General features: G+C 35.5%; 1 protein-coding gene across 1 annotated transcript; it reads left to right on the forward strand.

Moving 5' to 3' along the window:
- The first annotated feature begins 10724 nt into the window (after positions 1-10724).
- On the forward strand, positions 10725-11672 carry LOC144243901 (olfactory receptor 4K3-like). Its single transcript, XM_077779042.1, is given in 1 exon segment — positions 10725-11672. A coding segment is annotated over 1 exon segment (948 nt).
- The last annotated feature ends 12724 nt before the right edge of the window (positions 11673-24396 follow it).

The raw sequence follows: 24396 nt of genomic DNA on the forward strand, positions 1-24396 counted from the left end.
GGACTTTATGTCAGACTCTGCTAACTGGCTCTATCTTTGGAGCTCTAAAACTATACATCCATCTGCCTTTTGTATATTTCTACTTAGGCATCTGACATTTAAAATAGATATAAACTTGATGTATTATCTACCTCACTGAACAAAATTCTACTACTTCTGTAGAGCATTTATTCATTACCTTGACTACTATGGGAGATGTGAATCTACCATATAAGGGTATTATTTTACTATTTTAGCAGACAGCAGTAGTATCTACTAAATAATATTTTATGATTGAAATTGTGGTCATTTTGATAATCAGTAAGAATATAAGAAAATCCCTTCTGCTTCCCATAAGGTTTGAAAATAAAGTACAACCCAGCTCTGAGGAATGTAAGGAACCATCATGTTGAAGGGTCATATATGTAGAAGTAGTAGCTCTCCATAGTTACTTAGGTTAGTTTCCCTTAGAAGATCCTAAGACACAATTGTATTGCATGTAGTTTATTTGGAAGCAGATTTTTGGAGGCATCAGTAAGGGAACAGGGAAGCGGCACTGAGAAAGGAAAGATGCTTATGTTGGTAACATAACTGGAATGCAAACCAACTGTACTCTTTCAGGAGACTCTATAGATTCTGTGATTTAGAATTGTCCCATTGAAGGGCAGAGTATTTGAAATATTTCTTCATTTGTAGAAGGTCTTGACCTGTCCAGTCTTTCCCACAGTAAAACTGCACATCTATGTTGAGAAACAAGAGATAAACAATGAGATGGCCTTTCTGGTGCTGGTAGTAAAGAGCGCTCTCCAATAAATTAAACTAGGGGTGCCTGGGTGGCTCAGCCGGTTAAGGATCTGACTTCAGCTCAGGTCATGATCTCACGGCTCCTGAGTTTGAGCCCTACATTGGGCTCTGAGCTGACAGCTCAGAACCTGGATCCTGCTTCAGATTCTGTGTCTCCCTCTCTCTGCCCCTCTCCTCCTTCTCAAAAATAAATAAATTTTTAAAAAAGTAAACTAAGCAAACAATGAGAGACTCTTGAATGCTGACAAAAACTGAGGACTGATGGATGTGGGGGGGGGAGGGGCATGGAGGAGGACACTTGTGGGGATGAGCACTGAGTGTTATGTGGAAACTAATTTGACAATAAACTATTAAAAAAAAATAAAATAAAAGAATCACATGGGAAAAAAAAAGTAAACTAAAAGCAGCTTTGCAATATTGCTTTGTAACTGAAATAAGTGCTAATTAAACATTTTACTCTAACAGAGCCAAACTGGTAATAGAGCACAGAGAATTCTGTGTTAGAAAACATTTCTCTGCTTGTCACGTGCCTCGCCCAACCAACAGTTGAAAGTGGGCCATCCAAACTCCAGGAGCATGGTAATGCAATTCATGACCAGCCTATGGGAGCAGCTCCCACAACTGGCCATCGCTTGCTACCCACAAAACTTAAACTGAAAGATAGTTTACTTACAACTCTAGAACTGTTATACAGTAATTAAATTCACTTTGAATCTTTGGCTCTGATTTTCAGAAAAGGCATATTATCAGATGATGCTCTCAAGTTAGGGAAACTTAGTAACTAAGAGGTTCTAAGAAACATAGCATGGATAATCAGTCTATAAGTCTTTCTCTACCCACAACACAGAGCTCTAACATTTCCTGCTCTAGAAGTTACTTCACATAATAAATTCAAGTATCTGCTGAGGATAACACTACCTAATAAAACTTTTCCAGACAGGTGTATTGTTTGTTTTGTTGTGTTTTGACTGTATTTAGGCCCTGGTTAGATTTTGGGATAAACTCTATATCCATGAAGAAAAATCTGATCACAGATAATAATGTTTCCAAATGTAATATATCTTATACTCTATAATAAACTCTTCTTTCTTACTTTTATACCTCCCTCACATTTAAAAAAGTACTCTATACGTACCAACTTGGATTTTTCTGGAAATTTTATGAAGTTTCCAGAAACATCAAGGGTTTCTTCTCAGATAATTCCTGGAACATCTGGACTCTGAAGCAAAGATCTTCCTGAATCAAAAGAGATGCCTTCTGTACAGTCTTAGAGCTCCTTACATATTGATATTTGGCAAAAACTGTTGTCACATCATGATTCAAAATTCTCCTATATTAAGGGATGGCCCCGAAGAAGGTCAGTTACCAGAAAACAATACCATTAGCCACAAAAAAACTGTTGCTAATGGTATTGTTTACTAACAGTTTATGTCAGCTAGAACCTGAATGAATCATATGGAGGGAAGCCTCCAGAATGCTATGAAAACAGTTATTTTCCATGGAAACAGAATTAAGCATTTAGAACTTAATAGAATCAGAATGGTACCTTACAAGTAAGAGTCAGAGGACTTAATATGGATACCCAAGTCATGCTGCTTCCCAACTTTATGACTTCTCATACAATATGCTGGGATACAATTTTTCAACCTGACATCCATTTCATGGGTTATTATAGAGATTAGGCATTACCATGTAAATGCAGGCTCCTAGGATGCTAACTAACTGTATTCAGGTTCTCTTTTCCTGATCTTTCTTTTTGATCTCCACATGTTTACCCCCTCTTTAAGGAAAGTTCTATCTTAAATATTTTAAGATAAAAATATAAACTCTTGGAACCTAAAGATAAACTTCTACAGCCTTAAATTACTACCCTATTCTTTATTTGGCTATTAACATAATTTTATAATATTATCAATACCTGGTGATTTGGAAGTCAGCATATTAAACAACAGTGACATAAAGTACTAGTAACACATTTCAAGGAAAGTGATAAGGGGGGAACCAGGCATGGACTTTGGTGTAACCTGTAGCATCTGAAGGATCCTGAAGTAAGTAGGCCATGCTCCCTAAATATGGTCAATAAATCCGTTGACTTTACTAGAGATACTTAGATCCTTCCAGGTGCCTTTCGTATGCTGACAAACAAGCATACTAAAAGGTAGCTCGCAATGCCTTGCTTTACCACACACCCTCAGGAAACAGCAGTGATAAAAATAAAGCCATAAATGAAAATTTGACAAAGTTATATTAACTAGGGTTGCTAAATTTTGCCCCAGACACCATGGTCATACAATTAACCCAAAGTGATAAAATCTCAGCATCAAATAAAGATATTTTTACAATAAAGTTAAATTTTAATTAGGCTGTGAAAAGCTATAGCTAAAATAAAAATAAACTACAATAGTGACTTTAATATTCTTGACTGCACGAAAGCTAAGACCCAAACTGGGACTATACACCCCACTACGATTAGCCCCAAGATGAAATAGTTATTATAACAAAATTCTTCACCAGAACACTACCAGCAACAGCCTAAAACTCAAAGGACTTGGCAGTGCTTTATGTCTCTTCAGAGGAGCCTGTTCGACATTTGGTAAACCCCAAGAACCCTTACCAATTTTTGCTACTACAGTCTATATACCACCACCTTCAGGTTCAACAAACCCTAAAATTATAATAAGCATACACCTAAAACCATTAAAACTTTAGGTCAGCGTGTAGCTTGTGGGATAGAAAGAAATGGGCTATACTTTCTGCTTTAAATTTTATACTAAAGTCTTAATGAAACTAAAAACTAAAGGAGAATTTAGTAAAAACTCAAGATGAAAGAATTAAGTAAATTGGGCCATGAGATACACACATACCACCTTCCTCTAATATCAAAACTTACATATAACTTATTATTAATCATTATACATATAAGAAGAGGTGCTAAGGTAAACATCCTGGAGAGTGTGTTTAGACAGATCAAAGTGTACCTTAAATAAAGCACCTAGTTTACAACCAGGAGGTTTTATTTAATATGAGCACTTGTACTAAAGCTAGCCCAAAGTTACCAAACTCAATAATTATAAATGAATTACACAAAATACTTATTTAAAAGGAAAAGTATTTGGGGCATCTGGGTGTATCAGTTGGTTAAGCATCTCTTTTTGTTGACTGAAAGTGTATTCATTTTTTAAAAATATAGTTTATTCTCAAGTTGCTTCCATATAACACCTAGTGCTCATCCCAACAAGTGCCCTCCTCCATGCCCATCTCCAGTGTGGAGGTTCCTCAAAAAAGTACGAAAGCATCTTTTGATTTCGACTCAGGTCATGATTTCAAACTTTTGAGATGGAGCCCCACATCAAGCTCCACCCTGGGCGTAGAGCCTGCTTAAAAATCTCTGTCTCCCAATACCTCCACCCCTCTCCCTCTCTCTCTCTCCACTCAGTAAATGAATAAACATTTAAAAATTAAATTAAATTAAAAGTATAGGAGATGAAATTTTTAATTGGTGCTATAGGAAAGGTACCATAAAAGAATGATCAAAGAAATATTAAAACCACTAAATAGCAATGCTTACACTTTTATTTTTGCATAATGATTTACTTAGAACAATTAAAAAGAACTTAACTAACCTGAAACCAGACAAGCTATCTATAAACAATTGTAAATAACAAACTCACCTATGTAGCAAAATAGTGAGATTTACAGGTAGAGGTGAAAAGTCTATCAACCCTAGTGATAGCTGGTCATCCAGAACAGAATTTTAGTTCACTTTTAAACTTATCTAAAAAAAAGAATTTCAACATAAATTTAAATACTAATCTAAACAGCTACAGCCTAGTGGCACCTGGGTGGCTCAGTCAGTTAAACACCTACTTTTGAGTTCTACTCAAGTCATGATCTCACATTTTGTAAGATCAAGCCCCACATTGGGCTCTGCGTTGACTGCCTAGAGCCTGCTTGGTATTCTCTCTCTCCTTCTCCCACTTTCCCGTACCCTGCTTACACATGCTCTAACCCTATTTCAAAATAAATAAATAAGTTTAAAAAATAACTAAATAAAAATAATTAATTAAAAGTTACAATCTTTAGATATAGGATACAACCTTACTTGTATATTAAGTGTAAACAACACAATAGTTGGCCTAGAAGTGGTCATCAATTAAAGTATTCAAGGTTAACAATATATTTACCAAATTTCCAACACTAAAGACCAACTACTAACTTCATACTGGATTAATTCATTAATTAATAGAAGCAATACCATTCATTTGAGTAACATGAATTATTTCTCCTTGCATAAGCTTATATCAGAATGGACAATTAGTGATAGTTAGCAAAATAAATTTAACCCAATAATTCATTATTTATTAAATTAATTGTTAACCCAACACAGGTATGCATTTAAGGAAAGATTTTAAGAAGTAAAAAAAACTCACCAAGCACAAACCTCACCTGATTACAAAAAAACATTATCTCTACATTTCTAATATTAAAGGCACTGCCTGCCCAAGGACAACTATTAAATGGCTATGGTATCCTGACTGTACAAAGGCAACATAATCGTTTGTTCTGAAAAAAAAGGACTTGTATGAATGACCATATAAGGGTTTTACTTACTCTTACTTTTAATCAATGAAAACGACTTTCCTGTGAAAAGGCAAGAATGACATAATAAGACAAGAAGACCCTATGGAGCTTTAATTAATCAGTCCAAAATTGAACAAAAAATTTAACCAAATTGAAAGATAAAGAAACTGTAAATGGACTAAAAATTTTGTTTGGTATGACCTCAGATAACAAAATAACCTCCAAGTAATTAAAATCTATACCAATCAGTCAAAATATTTCATCATTTATTGATCCAAAACATTGATCAACAGAACAAATTACCCTAGAGATAATAGCATTATCCTATTCATAAGGTCTATGATCTCAGTTTTGGGTCAGGACATCCTAATGGTGCAACCACTATTAATGGCTGGTTTGTTAAACAATTAAATTCTACCTGATCTGAGTAATCCAGGTCAGTTTCTATCTGTTCTACATTTCTCCTAGTAGGAAAGGACAAGAGAAATAAGGACTACATTACGAAAATGCTTTCACGCTAATAGATGAGATACTATCAATCTAATTAATTTATACCTATCCCTACCATAGAATAAGATGGCAAAGTCCAGTAACTGTGTAAAACTTAAACATGGGGTGTCTGGGTGGCTCAGTCAGTTGAGCACCCAACTCTTCATTTTGGCTCAGGTTATGATCTCACTGTTGGTGAAATTGAGCCCTGCATCAGAATGCTCTGATAGCATGGAGCCTGTTTGGGACTCTCTCTCTCCTTGTCTCTCTCTCTGCCTCTCCCCCATTCATGTTTGCTTTCTCTCTATCAAAATAAATAAACATTTAAAATTTTTTAATGAACATTTATTGCCAGAGATTTAATTCCTCTTCCTAAAGCACGTTGTTTATAATTAATATTCTGTCATTAATTATACCTATGCTCCTTCCTGAAACATTCCTTACACTAATCAAATGAAAAGTATTAGCCTATATACGACTTCATGAAGAACCAAACACCACTGGCCCCCATGACCTACTACAGATGCTCTCAAGCTATTCATTGAAGAATCCTTACAATCACTAACACCACCAATATCCATATTTATATTTGTTGCACCAATCCTAGCTTTAACTTTAGTCCTAAGAATATAAGGGACTCTTAAATATAGAGAACAAACTGGGTGGTGTTGGAGGGGAGGTGGGGGGAGTGATGGGTTAAATAGGTGATAGACATTAAGGAGGGCACTATCGTGATGAGCACTGGATGTTGCATGGAAGTGTTAAATCACTATTTTGTACAAGGGAAACTAATATTACACTGTATGTTAACTAACTGGAATTTAAATAAAAACTTTAAAAATACACATGTATGTGTAGCTACAGAACTAAATATTTAAAATATTTAATTTTACTATATGTAAACTGTGTGTGAAAAACTATAAATTACAAAAACATTTATAAAATGAAAGAAGTACTTCATTGCATTGTAAGGGTTTTTACTTTAAGTTTCACAGTAATTGTGTACTTCCTCAAACTCACCTTTCAACCAGCATCCTTCCCCAGGGAGCACCTCTCATTGGTCTTTTACTTAACAGCTGTAAGGCTTGGGAAAGTCACTTAGCCTCTTTTTACCTGTTTTCTCCTCTGTAAATGGATCTGTGCGTTATCATGATGATATGAGATGGTGCCTGGAAAGTGAGTTGTAGCACACAAGCACGTGAATAGGCATTGAATCCTTATGTTCTCAGACTGAGATGGTTATGGATTCTAGGCCTCGGGATACAAAATGGCGCATGTAGCAAATATATTAAATGTTTTGAGATCTAGACATGAAACAGATAAAATCTGAGATGGAGAAAATGAGACAGCAAAGGTGAAGGGCAGAAGCAGAGCCAGTAAGGGATAAGAAAAAAGAAAAAATGGAGAATTTTATTAATAGCCTTTCACATCTAATTTATTTAAAATCACCACTGCAAACAAACACAGAAGATAAAGAACTAAATTCTCTCAAGACATAATTACACTCATCTTTATTGATGAGAACAGTAACAGAAGGATGCCTTGCAGGATCGATACCTCTGAGTGGCTAACATGGGGAGAGAACAGATGAAGAGAGCCTTCAATATTTGCTCCAAATAAATCTATTATTAATCATTTAAATCCTAGTAAGTTAGATTGCATTTTATATTATTTCTTTAATAAAAGAGTGAATTTAAAAGTATCCTCTCATTCTGTTTTCATCATTTAAAGAAATGCCTATAATATGATTGACACTCAAACTGTTAACATAGAGGACTATGCGCCAGGAAGTATTGTGAAGGTTGATACCAAACATTTTTCTTAAATACAAAGAAGTAAGGTTCAAGTAGGCCCTTAAATCATGAGCATAACTGTAATACGCCAAAGACCAGCTAGCTGTCAGCTGCCCAACTAGGTAACTCATCTAACTTCTGCTGGGATTGGTACTAATATTTCAGTTCCCTTTATGACATGATAGACACAGGACAAAAAAAAATTATAACCCCCTAATAAACAAAGAATAAAAGGCTTGAAACACTTTCTCTTATACTTTCACTAGTATTTAACTAGACTAACTTGAATCTAGTTTTCAAAAGGATAAATTATTGCATAATGCCCTCAATGCCCAACTTTTCCTCAGGGAAAGTTGGATGCTAAGGATCCCCCAAGAGCATGATAGGGAAAACTTTCCAAATATTGGCTCTACTTAAAACACAGAGATAGAGATAGAAAGCCTTTAAGCTCAGAGGCTACTCTTTACAGAGCATACTTGGCACAGTAAGGAGGACACAATCCCTCCAATATTGCTCATGACAGAAAATTACCTGGACTTCATTTCGCCTAAGGCAGATGCTGGAGTAAGCACTCTCAGTAAAGCAGCAAAGAAACTGGTTTCAGAGGTGATCTGTGTAGTGTAAGTATATCCCAGATAATTGATGTTTGAATTCACGCTTTTAATGTCTTCCCCCTATGTAAAGACTAAATTCTTTTTTTTTCCCCCTAAAGCATTTTTTCCCCACTCCTATAGAGCTTAGAGTTCTGAATGTGTTATTTGGTTCATGTCTTATGGGAAAGATTATGGGTTTTCTCTGTGAACGAATCCCTGAGACTCCAAATTCCTAATAGCATTTCAAACACTAACAACAGCACCACCTTTCTACAATCTTTTTTTTTTANTATATGCCAACAAATTGGACAACTTAGAAGGCACACCTTTCTACAATCTTAAATGCTGCAGATGCCCAGGTTGGGGAAGACTGGTTCTAAAAAACCTTGAAACTTATCCTGATATATTTTATTCCCTTTTGGATTTTACTTGTTTTTACTTTTGATCAAACTGCTTATGGATAAATGCTTTAGTCAAAAACTACGAGGGCAAAGTGCCTAAATTTAAAAACAAACAATGAATAGATTTGGGGGCACCTGAGTGGCTCAGTCAGTCAAGCGTCTGACTTCAGCTCAAGATCAGGATCTCACGGTTAATGGGTTCGAACCCCATGTCTGGCTCTGTGGTGACAGCTCAGAGCCTGGAGCCTGCTTCGGATTCTGTATTACCCTCTCTCTCTGCCCCTCTCCTGCTCACACTCTGTTTCTCAAAAATAAATGAACATTTTTAAAAAAGAAAATAAACTGAATAGATTTTAATGTGAACCTCTGTATCTTATCCCTATCATTATTAGCCATTCACATTATTTATTTGTGGCTCTGTTACTTCTTCATAGACCAAAATGTCTAACTTCAGAAATATTAATTACCTCAAAAACATTTTTAAAAAGGTGTCTTATTTATTTTCTTAGTGTTATCAAACTCAAAGTTTCTACAGAAGCCATTTCTAGTAGGAAAGTTATATTGAAAGTTTTAGAATCAGACAGACTCAGCTTATATTCTGGTTTCATAACTTTATATTTTACAACTTAGAAAATAGATTATTTGTATATTCATGTAATTGTGAGGTTTATGTTAAGTATTTTTACCAAAAATTAAATTCATAAAATGAAATAATTAGAATTTAGTAGTGAGATGACAGTCACAAAGACATCATATCCACATGCTGATCTTTGTTTAAAAAAATAATAATAATAAAGCCTTGGGACACCTGGGTGGATCAGTCAGTTGAGCTTCTGACTTTTGATTTCAGCTCAGGTCATGGTCCCAGGTTCCTGGGATTGAGCCCCACTTGGGGCTCCCCACTGAGCTTGGAGCCTCCTTGGTAATCTCTCTCTCTCTCTCTCTCCCCCTCCATCCCCTCTTGCACTTGCTCTCTCTCTCTCTCCCCCCAAACCTCCACCCCCTCTTCCACTTGTTCTCTCTCTCTCTTTCTTTCTCTCTCCCCCCAAACTTCCACCCCCTCTTCCACTTGCTTTTTTGAGGATAAAAGCTTAGAAGGAGAAAGAGCAAAACCCAATAGGAGAAATGTTCCAAAAGAAAGAGAAGTATGGAGTTCAAAGAATAAAGGCAAATAGTCCTTACAAATGGGGGGAAATGCTTAATCTCATAATAAGAAATTAAGACTACATTCACTTGCCACTTCCCATCATCATGTGACAATAACATTGCATTCGACAGGCTATGAAAAAAACAGGTAATTCGTACATTGCTGGCAGAACTGCAAAATGCTTTAGGCTGTATGGAAGAAATACAAAAACACATGAACAAATAACAAAACAGATAAATGCCTTTAAGACGCTTAACATAGACTTGATATATAATAAAAACTAATTAGTCACATTTATAATCTGAATTTTATAGCCTTAAAAAAGGTTGCTAGAAAAATAGGGAAATGAAGAGAAACTAAAGAAGAAAGAATGGAAAAAGAGAAGGAAGGAAAGAAGAAAGGACTTGGCCTCTTGGTTTATAGAAAATAGTAAATATATGTATTTCTACGGAGACCAATTTAAACAATAGGAGTCAATAGTTTACATATAAATGAACTTAGAATTTATATTTTCTCCCCCAAAGTCAGTCAGGAGTAAAAGTAGCTTTCATATATCCTTCATTTAGGCCAGTCTTGAAAAAGAAGTCTCTGTTACCAATGAGAACCAAGGACCAATCAAGGCATGTTAATGTTGCTCAGGCCAAGGAATACATGAATTTGTGGAAGTATTCTTTCATGAGTAGATTTCAAAGGCAGGGAAATATTGGATACTAGAAATGCATAATCAGCATCTGGGGTCTCTTTTGGAACATAAATATCTATTCTAAAGTAATTTAATGAACACTTTTTCCAAAAATTTGTGAAAGAATTAGATTCAGTTCAATTTTTGACATGAGAAGTATTTATCTGCTCTCTAGCATCTGAGCATTAATTACATTTTTCTTTCCATTCTAGAAGTTCTTAGTTCATCCTTTCTTTTGGGTCACTTTAGAATACAATGTACTAAATGGAGGAAGCAAACCAGTCTGTGGTGTCTGAGTTCATTTTTAGTGGACTTTGTAATTCAAGAGAGCTCCAGACTTTCCTCTCACTGCCATTTTCCATGCTTTACCTGATGACTGTTGTGGGCAACCTCCTCGTCGTGTTCTTGTTCATTACTGACCCTCATCTCCATTCCCCAATGTACTTCCTCTTAGCCAATCTCTCATTTGTGGACTTCTGCCTTTCCTCAGTAACTACCCCTAAGCTGATCACAGACTTCCTAAAGGATAACAAAACCATCTCCTTTGGCGGCTGCATGAGCCAGGTCCTCTGTGTGCATTTTTTTGGAGGGAGTGAGATGGTGTTGCTCGTGACAATGGCCTATGACCGCTATGTGGCCATATGCAAGCCACTCCATTACTCCAGCATCATGGACAGAAAGAAGTGCATCTGGCTAGTTATGATATCATGGATCATTGGTTTTGTGCATGCCATGAGCCAACTAGCTATGATTTCAGATCTGCCCTTCTGTGGACACAGAACAGTGGACAGTTTTTTCTGTGATATCCCTTTGGTGATCAAATTGGCCTGCATGGATACACATACTCTAGGAATATTGATAAATGCTGACAGCGGGGTCTTAGCAACAACTTGCTTCATTCTCTTACTGATCTCATATACCTACATCCTAGTAACTGTCCGCCTTCAGTCCAAGAATGGGGCATCAAAGGCACTCTCTACCTGTACTTCCCACATCACAGTGGTGCTGCTCTTCTTTGGACCCTGCATCTTCATCTATCTGTGGCCACTTAGCATCACTTGGGTGGACAAGTTTCTTGCTGTGTTTTACACAGTAATCACACCTCTCCTGAATCCAGCCATTTATACATTGAGAAATAAAGAGATTAGGAATGCTATAAAGAGACTGATAAGTCAGCATATGGATTCAAAGGATAACTTTTAGTTTTTTCTTGTAATCAGAAAATACATTGTGTACATCTAAAATCAGCCACATTTTGACCTATAAACTGAACTAGAAACATGACCTGTTCATCATCCTACAGCTTTAAGTATTCCCAGATGTATGGTTTGTGTTTATTCCATTATGAAAATATGTTCAAAACACCAACAATCTCTAGAAACATTGCTTATTTTCTTATGTGAATAAATTAATTTTATGATTATAATTTTACTGTATGTTAAAGAAATAAGAAAAGATTGCTGGGAGATGGGAAAGAGAAAAATGTGTTCCTTCAAAGGAAAAAAAAATTACGGTAAAGAGAAGAAAGCCAAAAAGAAACCATCAATGGATACAACATTTTATCCAAATAATTTTATTCAAAAATCTAAAAATTTTCTAGAAATTAAAAAGAGAAATAATTCAAATGGGGGGACAGTGGGCAAAATTTAGAACAGGTCTTTTTTTCTGAAAAGAAATACCACTGGACACTAGACACTCAAACTCATTAGTAATCAAGAAAATGTAACTTTAGATCATAATGACATACATGTTTAAAAAATTCTGTCAGTTCCAGTTATTGTTGAGAATATGTATTGCTGTGTATTAATGGAAATTTTATATCCTGCTGGTGGGTGAAAACTGACTTAACCATCCTGAAAAACAATTTTGTGTTGCCTTGTAAAACCAAACACATGGATACACTGAAAGTCAGTAGCTGGCTGCTAACTGTTCTCCAGTGTCTATATGCCTATTCTTCCCATTACTAACAGAACTCCCTCTAGATTCAGCTGGACTCATGACCACCAGCTACAGCTTAGATTTCCTAGTCTCTGCAGACAGGTGTGGCTATGTGACTGACTTCTGGCAGCAGAACGTGAGAAACAATTTGTGCATCTTCAACCATCTCTTTAAAGACATCAACTCCATTTTCTCTTTCCCCTTTCCTGGTGGCTGGGACACAGAACAACTGGAGCAGATACTTTGGAGTCAGTAATGAAAGCTACAAGTTGAGAGGAGCAGAGCTAATGCTCCATCCAGGAGAGAGATGGACTCCAGAAGGAGCCGAGACAACTAAGATAGTATTGGTATGTTCTAGCTACCAACGTACCTTTGTTCCTTTAGTTATGAAGAAAGCATGTAAAGGAACAAAGGTACGTTGGTGTTATATATTGCAAAATTAAAGAAAAAATAAAGAAAAGGCTTTCTTTTGGCCTTCAAACACCACCACCAACAGCAACAACAAAATCCTACATACCACACAACCTTTCTTTCTACAATTTTCAGATAGGCCATGCTCTTCTGGGCAATATACCTAACCAATTTCTGCTTTTGAGGGAACCCCTCAACAGAAAACCCCCCAAAATGTATAATATAGCATACATAAATAGTAAAACATACAGAAGGAAAACATGTGTAGTTTGGTGTTAGTGTTAGTAGGGTTGGACTGGGCAAAAACAGTTATGTCAACATTTTACAATCTTGTTAAATGAAATTGCCATTGTAATAGGGCATATATTATAGCCCTGGATGATGTAGGCCATTTGTTGAATAAAAGTATATTGATTTCTAGTTTATTCTCATGAACAGAAAATGAAAGACATGACTTCTTGTGTCCTATCTGTATACCGATACCTAAAAAGTTAGTAATGACATATCAATCTCTATACCATTAAAATAAAGTGATGATGACATAGCTGGACAAAAATATACAAATAATTATAGTTATAATTTTTAATTTCCTAAAATGGTTTTTGAAAAGAGAAGTGTAAACTATATCAAGAGATGTTTACAGAAAATTATGTTTCCCCAAACCAGATAATCATGGAAGCATTACTTAGATCTGCCTACAGACATTCATAGGGACATATGATGGCTTCTTGAAATACTTTTAAGATGTGGTTATCTCAGCTTTACTTAGTGATAGAAGTCTTTTAGGAGCCACCATTTATTCATAAGTGAGTTGAGGGCTGTATATAACGTTTTCTCACTCTTCCGTATTGGAAGAATAAAACAACACTGAATCAGGATTGAGTTCTTGCTAGACAATATAATTAATATTCTGACAGAAGACAAAATGAGATCCTATAGTCCATCTAGTTTCTAAGCATATGCATTTCATTTAACTCATTAGCAAGTCAACACAATTCACCTCTAAGTAACCCATATTTCAACAAGAATCACAATGGAAATTAAGAAAATATTTTAACTGAATACTAATAAAAATACAATACATACTTAAGCACATATGAAATGCAGCTATAGCCGCATTTTCAAGGACTTTTCTATATGCATGTATTTTTAAAAGAGAAATGAGACATACAAGTGATCCAAGTGTCCATCTCAAGATAATTCACCTAAGGAAACTAGAAGAGGAAAAATAAGACCAAAAATTAATTAAATTAAACAAATGTCACATCCAACAGTCAACAAAAGCTAAGCTGGTCATTTCAAAAGACCAACACAATTGACAATGCATTAGCAAGACTGATCAAGAAGAAAAAAAAGGCACAAATAACCAATACCAGAAATATAGATGCCACAATCCTTAAAAATATTATAAGATGATATTATGTCCAATCTTACACCAGTCAATTTAAAATTTTACATGTTATAGGAAAATTCCTATAAAAAACTACCTACTAAAGCAAAAATATCTCGATGTCCCTATATTTATTATACAAATTGAAACTTTAATTAAAGCATTTTCTGACTCAATTATGATTCTCTCTCAGCTCAAAACCCACCCTTTTGTACTCTCTTTTCTGACATGGGTACTCTGCAAACCACATTCCTGTATTTCCATCTGTCTACATTTTATGTTCTGATGACAGAGCATGTTAGGAGGAGGTTGCAAAGGTAGAGAAAGAGGAAGGGATTCTGTCCTCGTTGCTTCTTATTGGCTCCCCCTCTGCTTGCTGTGCCTCTGTGAGCATCACCACAGATACTGCAGTGATATTTACTATGGGAGCAGGTGAATCCAGAGTGCGGTCTCTCCAACAGTTTGAGAACTAGCCTCATTGTACTTTGAGATAACACTAGCATGCTGCTACTGTCTCTTCAGAAAATCTGGGTCCCAGGCTTATCCTGCCTCTCTTCTGAGTTCTGAGACAGGCAGTAGCCAAAATACACTCCCTCCAAAAAGTGGTTTTTAGCTGCAAAGTACTCTATTCTAAAGAACTACATTTCAGTAATTCCAATTTCTTATCTCTGTTCCCTCACCCTTAGGAGTAGTAGCTGCTTCTTAGCATTGTTACCTCCATGAAAATAGAGAGCTATCTTTATATACTTTCAGATATCTAGTTAACAACTTCATGCCTGGTTAGTTTTTATATTAAACTCTGTTCAAATAATGTGGGCATCCTCTTTGATGGCTGATCCCTGACTTATACAGGTTTTCACCGAGAAAAGGGCAGGCCTAAAGTAGGCTTCGTTGGTGAAGGCTCAAACCATTCGAGAAAGAAAAAAGAAATTTAAAATAAATAAAAAATAAATACAAATTCAAAAAATATTTTTATATAAAATTCTCCTGAGAAGAGATAAAGAAGAAACACCTTTTTTTGGCTGATGTAACAAAGTTGGACAATCAAAAATATTATCTACTATCAAAATTTACTAATAAGTCAAAGGATACAGAACACCAAGGTCAAGAATAGAGACTCCTGGGACCACTCAGAAGAATCCCCAAGTTTGTTCAGGCTATTGTAGGTTGCACGGGAAGAAGACAGAACAATAAAGACTCAGCCCTAATGATGCATGTATAGTCTCCTTACAGAAAAGGTGCTTATTTTAGTCTTAAAACATCTTCAGCTTTTACTCTGATAAATGGGTAGCTAACTGACATTTTTCAGCTGAATCTATCCAGCTGAATTCCAATAGTTCCAAAAATCCAGGCTAATTTACCATTAGCAACCTAGATACGTCAAGTGTAGCCTATGTGTGATACATATGTGAAGGATAGATATGTGAAGACTTCCCATTATCTTTCTCATAATAAATACTACTAATCCAATTAGCATGCTTGCAAGGACATTGACCAGGCCACTTCTATCGTTCCTTCTATATTTTTTTTCCTCCAAGATGTCCACAAATATGAAAGAATGGGTTTCAGAATGGATGCTAACACTTTATCCAAATTCATTTATGAAGCCAACATAAATTTGACATGAAAATCAGATAAAGACATAAAAAAGGAAAAACATAGATCATTCATGCTTATGAACATACACACAGAAATCCAAAACTATAGCAAAGAAAGTAGAACAATCTATAATAAGAATAAAATATTATGCCATGTTAATTTAATACCAGAAATGCAAGGCTGACTTAACTATTGGAAATCAATCACCAGTTAAAAAGGGGAGGTGGGGGAGAAAAATCTTACACATCTCTAAGTAGATATAGAAAGAACACTCAGGGCGCCTGGGTGGCTTAGTCGGTTAAGCGTCCGACTTTCGCTTAGGTCATGATCTCGCAGTTCGTGGGTTCGAGCCCCGCGTCGGGCTCTGCGCTGACTGCCAGCTCAGAGCCTGGAGCCTGTTTCAGTCTGTGTCTCCCTCTCTCTCTGACCCTCCCCTGCTCACGCTGTCTCTCTCTCTCCTAGAAATAAATAAAAAATATTTTAAAAATAAAATAAAAGTTACATATCCTTTCTATAGACTCCTGAGTCTAGGACTGTTGACCTACTTATAATGGCATTTAATATACAATTTTGGCTGTTTCATTTGTTTTCCTAGAGAGATGGCAAGCTTGAAGAGAATAATTACTGGAGAGTAAAGGCAGATTTAACAGTGTCTTAGAAGCATATAGGTATTGAGGTGCCTGGGCGGTTCAGTTGGTTAAGCATCCGATTCTCTCTCTCTTTCTCTATCTCTCTCTCTCTCTCTCTCAAGTAAATAAACATTTAAAATTTAGAAGTAAATAGGTATTAATCAAAGAAAAAGGAGATTCTTTTGAAATAAAATCAGAAGTATCAGAACAATGAAACATCAAACAAAGGTTTCAAACATTGTAAAATCTGCTATATAATAGGAAGAGACTAACACTGCACTTAGCCACAGGAGTGCACCACTCATGTCTCCCTTCAAGATAGAATTGGCTTCAGGGGATGTACTTAGCTGATAGTTTCCAGTTGTTACAAGTTCAGATTCCAAAGCACCATTCACAGAGGCCACGGTCTCCCCGGGGTTCTCCCAGCCAATGATGGACAACAGTGGGCACCAGAGCCAGGACATTCCTGCCCAGTGTGGAATTCTTCTAATGGACAATCTTTGCTCTGGAGCCCCATCGACCTGATTGGTCTTTCTCAGAGCTGCACTGCAGTCTGAGGCTACCCCATCCAATCTTCCTCCTTTCCTCCCCCTTTTCACAAGAGCCACATGGCATTTTGTTAGGAAGGCTTTCCTTACCCACTACTGCTCTTATTCTCTTTCACAGACATTTCTTCCAAGAACTATCATATAATTCTGTTATGGTTCCTGGTTCACAGAGTACCAGAACTGACGCTAACGCTTGGTTTTGAACACCAAAGTATTTGTGATCAAACTACTAAGAGGAATACCAGAAATAAGGGTTACCACCAAAGATTGTCCAGTCAAGCAGCAAACAAGTTTGCCTCAGACACCAAATTACCTACCCAGCCCACATTATAATACTATGGTGATAGAATGTATGGTAAATAAGGTAAATTATTGTCCTGGGAAACTCAATACTATAAAATTAGGAGCAAAAGGTAAAGTGGTAAGCTATGTTGTTTTTTTTATTTAGTAATAATACAGGAACCAAAACACCCATGCTTTTGAACAACTGGTCACAAAATGAATCATGTTTCCTTCTGACTTTTGTCAAGTCAGTATGGATAATAAATCATGCCATTGCATGTTCACATTGCCTTACCTTTCCTCATAATTTATGTTGCTGAGATGAGGAGGAGAACAGTAGTCAATAGAGACTGTATCCTTAATTCATTAATACCAAATCTATTACCTTTCTACTCCATAATCAGGAAACAATAAACATTTATGGATTCTTCCTCGTCTACACAACTCACACTTCATAAACCAAACTGCATTCTTATCATTCTCAGATTCATTGTGTTCCCCTTATTTCATTATTCATTACTTTCCTTATTCTATGTATAGGGACTTGGCCAGTATATTTGCCATGAAAAGCTTTGTCATTTTAGCTAAAAAGGACGGACGTTCTGGAACTAAACCCTCCAAAAAATAGATTCCCCCTTATTTAATAGCTTCGGTTTCCTTTCAACAGAAAATCATTTCTTCACAAAAGGGATCCCATATTAAAGCTGTACAAGTGGAAATCCAAACAATCCTGCAGTGAAGCCCTAGGTAGAATGTTCTGTTTGCTTAAGTGGTTTGTGAAGACTGAACAACATCATTTAAGTATATTTAACCCATGAACATACTGCTTTTTTTTTCCAAAAACAAAAATTCCTTTGCCTCTAGACTTCCATGTAGAATGATTTTAGGTTATTAAAACTCCAAGTGACATTTTTTAGTTTATATTCACTGTATCCTTGATACTTTGATATTTTTCAAATACAAATTTACTATTTCTCAGAATCCTAAGTGCAATTAGCAATTAAGAGTGTGTAGTGGTATTTCTTCTTTTACATAATATTGACGCCAAACAGATAAAATCAGTGATTCATGATTCTGTTAACTTTCAACAATTCTATAATCTATAAAACATCTGTGATGTACAACATCTCTAATCTCAAATTTGAAAAAATACTGGCATAATCACACAATTACTACTCATAACTCCAGACTGTTAAATTTCTCTCTCACTTTGTTCTGTAGCTCAGGTAACTTAACCCTTGGAGAATAACCCAATGTTCATAAAAGGCCTAATTTCTATAGACAACCAATAATGGAATAGATATTAGTCATAAATGCCCAGCCTTGTAATTGGTTTCATTCCTAGTGGTAAGAACTATTTTTAACTATGTGTCTTAACTAATAACAACAAATCTAAAAGAGGGTTAGCCTCTCTGTGTTTCTCAATCCCTTGAAGCTGGAGAGTTAAACCAGAGCCCGTGAAGGTAGGTCAAAATTCAGTCTTTAATTCTCCAGTATCTGGCTCCACAGTTATCATCCCTTCCTTGGCTCCTCATAATTTATTGCTCTTTCAGTCACCCTTTTCCTTTGTTAACTCACTTAACTTGAATGATTTTCACTCATGCTGTTTTATATCCTTCTCATCTTATTCCCAGAGTTAAAATTGTACGATGAATGGACATATTCTTCAAAGCTCTAGTATCGTTTTTAAAAATAGTGTGTGAAGTATATTGAGTCTTCCATCTTCTTTTTCTCTGAATATTAGGATCTTAGAGTAAAAAGCAGTATCTACATCTTCAGGATTCTATCCCTACTGAAATAACATGAAAAGGGCATGCTAGCTTTCTTTCTGCCAGATTTATTCAACCAGTTACCAGTCTGAAATGCTAGGTCTGTTTCCTGAAAACCATCAAAATTATCATAATAGATAGCACTTGTTTAGCATTTACTAATGTTTTATTATTTTAATTCATTTAGTCCTCAAAACAATTGCAGGAGCTACAACCCTTAGGCTCTGCCTATAACAAGGAAGAAACTGATACATCAGGCAGTCTGGGAACTAACATAGAACACACAGCTGGTAAATGGGGGATCTGGGGATGCAGTTTGGCCCTGTGTTTGTGCTCTTAAACACGGCAGTGTACTGTGTACTGGAAATGGGTCCTAAATATTTCCATCCTCTCAATTTATTTTGATACATTTATTTTCAAATTTAAAAAATAATAAACATTACCCCTAGGTATATAACAAATCAAATTGGAGATAAAGAAACAAGCACAGGGGCATCTCGGTGGCTCAATCAATTAAGTGTCTGACTTTGGCTTAGGTCATGATCTCATGGTTCATGGGTTCGAACCCCACATAGAGCTCCGTGCTGACAGCTCAGAGCCTGGAACCTGCTTCAGATTCTATGTCTCCTTCTCTCTCTCTGCCCCCCTCCTCCGCTCATACTTTGTCTGTCTGTCTCTCTCTCTCTTCCAAAAATAAACATTAAAAAAAAAAGAAACAAGCACAAAATTATTTAAAATTCTACCACCTGTAGAAATTTGGGGTGAATCCTAAACATTTACTCATGCAAAATGTCATCCCTGCCCCAAAATTAAGAGGGCTATCTCCATAAATGTTTCCTTGACTTACTGATATCTTTTCACTCCACTTAACGTAGATTTAATATTCATTAAAAAATTTTGTTTTACTGTTCATTTGTTTTTGAGAGAGAAAGAGAGCATGAGCCAGGGAGGGGCAGAGAAAGAGAGAGGGAGACACAGAATCTGAAGCAGGCTCCAGACTCTGAGCTGTCAGCACAGAGCTTGATGCAGGTTGTGAACTTATGAACAATGAGATCATGACCAAGCTGAAGTTGGACGCTTAACTAACTGAGCCACCCAGGCCCCCCAGATTTAATGTTCATTTTTAAAAACTGTGTCGTATGAATGTATCCATTTATTTAATCATTCTGTTATTCTTAAACACTATGTTTCCAATGAGTTTATATTATTCAAAATGCTCATAAGTAAAATAACATTACAAATACATTGTGTTCATTTGTCTATTTCCTTTCAAAATAATTCCAACAGGATTACTGAGGTTTGTTTTTTGTGGGTTTTTTTTTTTTTACTTTTATGACTCAGTTGACTTCTGGAATGACTGTACCACTTCACATTTCCCATCAGCTGAGAATGAGAAGCACTGCTTCCTCAAACCCATAGCAGCAACAGGTTTATCCATTCTATTGTCAAATAAATACATAACTGGAAACTTCTTTCAGAACTTGAAGTAAATATAAAAAGACCTCTTCAAATTTGAAATTTTAAAATTAATTCATACCTATTTTATAAAAAAAGTTTATAATTTTACTTGTATATTTAATCCTTCTAATCATCCAGAACTTACTTTGTTATAAAATGTACAAAAAGATACTTTCCCTGCCCCCTCCTACTTGTACTCTCTCTCTCTCAAAAAATAAACACTAAAAAATGTTAAATGTATAACAAGATACTTAATATGTTTACAATATTAAGTTCATGTTTAACAACTATTGAATATTCTGAATTTATCTGTTTTTATTTTAATTCCAGTGTAGTTAACACACAGTGTTATATTAGATTGAAGAGCTCTTCATTAACTATATAATTGTGATGCCTTTATTATCATATACCAAATTCCCTATTTGTATCACATTCTTAACTGTGTTTTATTTATCTCTTCAACTTTAGTCAAATTAATCACCATTTAATCAATATAGTTTTAGGACATATTCTAATATCTTTTATAGAAAGCATTCCCATTTTATCCCCAATTCCCATTTCATTTCCTTTGGAAAATTTCCTGCATTTTAAAACAGACATTTGGATCACTTTGTAATGTTCCAAAAGATTTCCACTGGACTTCAAATGAGCACTGCACTTACTGCACAAATTGGTCAATGAGGATTGATATTTTTATAAATTGTTGTCTTTTTTTCTCTCCATTTACATGGTTTCATTTCATTTATCATCAAGGTTTCGAATATTTCAGAAAAAATTTTCAGTAGAATGCGTACACTACACATTTTGTTCACATAATTGGAGTTTCTCTTAATGTTATTTTTGACACTATATTTATTAAAATGATCTTATTAGGAGCACCTGGCTGGCTCAGTTGGTTAAGCGTCCAGCTTCAGCTCAGGTCATGATCTTGCAGTTTGTAAATTAGAGCCCTGAGCTGGGCTCTGTGCTGACAGCTCAGAGCCTGGAGCCTCCTTCACATTCTGTGTCTCCCTCTCTTTCTGCTCCTCCTCCACTCATGCTCTGGCTCTCTCTCTCTCTCTCTCTCAGAAATAAATAAATATTAAAATTTTTTTAAAAATAGAATGATCTTATTAAATTTAATATTTCTTAATATTTGTCTTAAGTTTTTGAGGTCGACAATTGTGTGACTTGTTAATTTATTTTGCTACTGTCCCAAAGTAGCATTACTTGATTTAATCTTCTTGTCTATATCATATGATTGAAACAGTGCTGTAGACTTCCTTCTTTATGTTACTGATTTGATATTTCACCTATAACAAGATTTTGACTGTTGGTTTACAAATTCTATTAAAACAATCATGTTAAAAATATTTCTTGACATTTCCTATTTTACTAAGAGATTTTATCAAGAATCAATTTTGAGGGGCAGTTAAGTGACTGACTTCAGCTCAGGTCATGACCTCATGGTTTGTGAGTTCAAGCCCCATATCAGACTCTGTGCTGACAGCTCAGAGGCTCGATCCTGCTTCAGATTCTGTGTCTCCCTCTCTGTCTTTCCCCTGATCACACTCTCTCTCTCTCTCTCAAAAATAATAAACATTAAAATAAAATTTTTAAAAAAGAATCAATTTTGAAACTTATCCAGTGACTGTTTAGTACATTCATTCCCTAAAATTTTCATGGAAACATCTTCTGAAACCAATTGTTACTCATCCTTTCTCAGGATATTATGTTATATGCTATGGGATTTCAAGAATTTTCTTTACCAGAAACCTATCAGAGGCTTTAAGTGGGAAAGTCATATGATCATACTTGACTTTTGATAGACATATCTGAAATCAGAATATAGGATCAACTGGACTTGGGGAAGAATGGAGCAGAGAGATCTTTTCAACTACCAAGATGATAAAATACATCGACTAAAAGCAGGAAAAAGGACAATAGAATGAAGAGGAGAGAAATTAAGAAATATTTAACAATAAAAATTATACAACTAGAGGTGAAAAGGGGAATACAAACAAGAATACCACACAAGATGTCTGTTTTGGGCATCTGGGAAAATGGCAATGACATTTATTAAAACAATGGTGTAGAAGATGAGCTCAGTTTTAACATGTTAACTTGAAGATAGAAGTCAGACTTCCATTTATATGTACTGTATACAGTTATGAATATATTGCTCTGAAGTGCAGTGATAAACTTACAGGTAGAGAAGTGAACATGTAGGTACTAAAAAGCAGAAGGAGGAGAGCATTCACGCCTTTGGTTAAGTGAATCTTCATGCAATTTGGGTACCAGGTCCTTTCTAAGTTTTTACTATTACTTTTAGCATATGAGTCTTAGAATTTCATGGTTACTTCACTTTCAGGAATAACATTAGCATCAAATGCAGGAAAAATGGACCAAGAAAATATGTCTGCACATGAAGATTTGTCCTATTGTTTGGGAAAGAGAACCCTCCACAGATGACACTGATTTTCCACAAAATTAACCTCTGGGCTACACAACCCATCCTACACCAATCCCTGGTCAAGGAAAATGTAATTATAGTAACTGGTTGAGAAAAATCATATAACAAACTTTCAAGATGGGATAAGGCTGTGCCTTCTTAATTTGAACAATTTCAGCTCATTACCTGAACAAATGGAAATTCTATTGAAAAGAAATGGGAAGGGCAATGGCTTTAAAGAAGACAAGAAACCAAGGTCAGAAAGAGTTACAGAAACAAGGGTATGATAAACAGTATCAAATCCTGCAGTAAGATCAAGGGAAATAGTGATTGAAAGGAAATTATTATGTGAGATACCCAGAATCCAAAGTTTCTTCTTAACAAGCAAGAGATCTGTGGTCACCAATTTCACCTTATGAATGAAAATAAGTGTGGACCAGCTTGCCAATGAAGAGTTGGAGAGGAAAAAAAAAAATAGAAAAGAACACAAGATATAAAGATTTGACTTTTTCAAAAGAGAGTTCACTATGCTAATAACAGCCGTAATGCTAATGCTCTCTTAGTTATAGGTCAAGGAAAATTTAAAGAGGAAGAAAATTAACTGATGGATCTTTGGTAAGACCCAAGATATAACTGAAGGGCTGTCCTTGAAGATCATGGTGACATGGTTTAGATCAGGAATTCTGGTATCCTGCAAGTATAGATACAAATTCTGGCTCTGACAATTGATCATTTTGGGACTCAGTTTCTATACTCATAAAGTGGATCTAATAAAACAGTGATTATTTATGGAGTTTTATAGTTACAATGATATAATGTACTGAGTATAGTCCCATACATGGAGGAATCACTTAATATGTATCATCTATTAACATTATCTTCACTTAATAAACATTTCCTTACTTACTAACAGGTATTCTCTCAGACCCAATAGTTTGTTTGGCATAGAGGTCTATGCAGGCACCAAGACAATAATGTGTCTTGAACAAGGCCATTATGGATAATTTCAATCTGGACACCTGATGTGGATAATAAATTGTACAAAAAAGACCCACAGATGAGGGGAAGCAAGGTAAAACTTACTAAACAGTTTCAGTCTGATGATCTCTATTTGGCCAGTGAAATAAAATATCCAGCTGATAAGAATTTGCAAGTTAGTATGAAAGTAACGTGAAGGTGACAGAAATGTTTGAGATTTTTCAGTTGTGGAAATAACTAGTTAAGTGGTCAGGGGAAATGTCTTGAAATCTGTAATAGGAAAAAATGCCTGATCATGGAATAATAAGGGAAATATCCCCAAATAACCTTCATCTGAAATACTCATAATTTTTTCTATTTTTAGATAATCAATCTCCTGATCATTATAGTAATTCCATTTTCTTTATATTGCTTTTCCAGTTAAATTACTTCTAACTCTAGGATATGAATAAACTAGTGGGCTAAATAGAAAACTACATTTGTACCAATGATTC

Source organism: Crocuta crocuta, unplaced genomic scaffold, assembly GCF_008692635.1.
Source record: "Crocuta crocuta isolate KB4526 unplaced genomic scaffold, BGI_CrCroc_1.0 scaffold480, whole genome shotgun sequence".
In the NCBI taxonomy this organism is placed as follows: domain Eukaryota; kingdom Metazoa; phylum Chordata; class Mammalia; order Carnivora; family Hyaenidae; genus Crocuta; species Crocuta crocuta.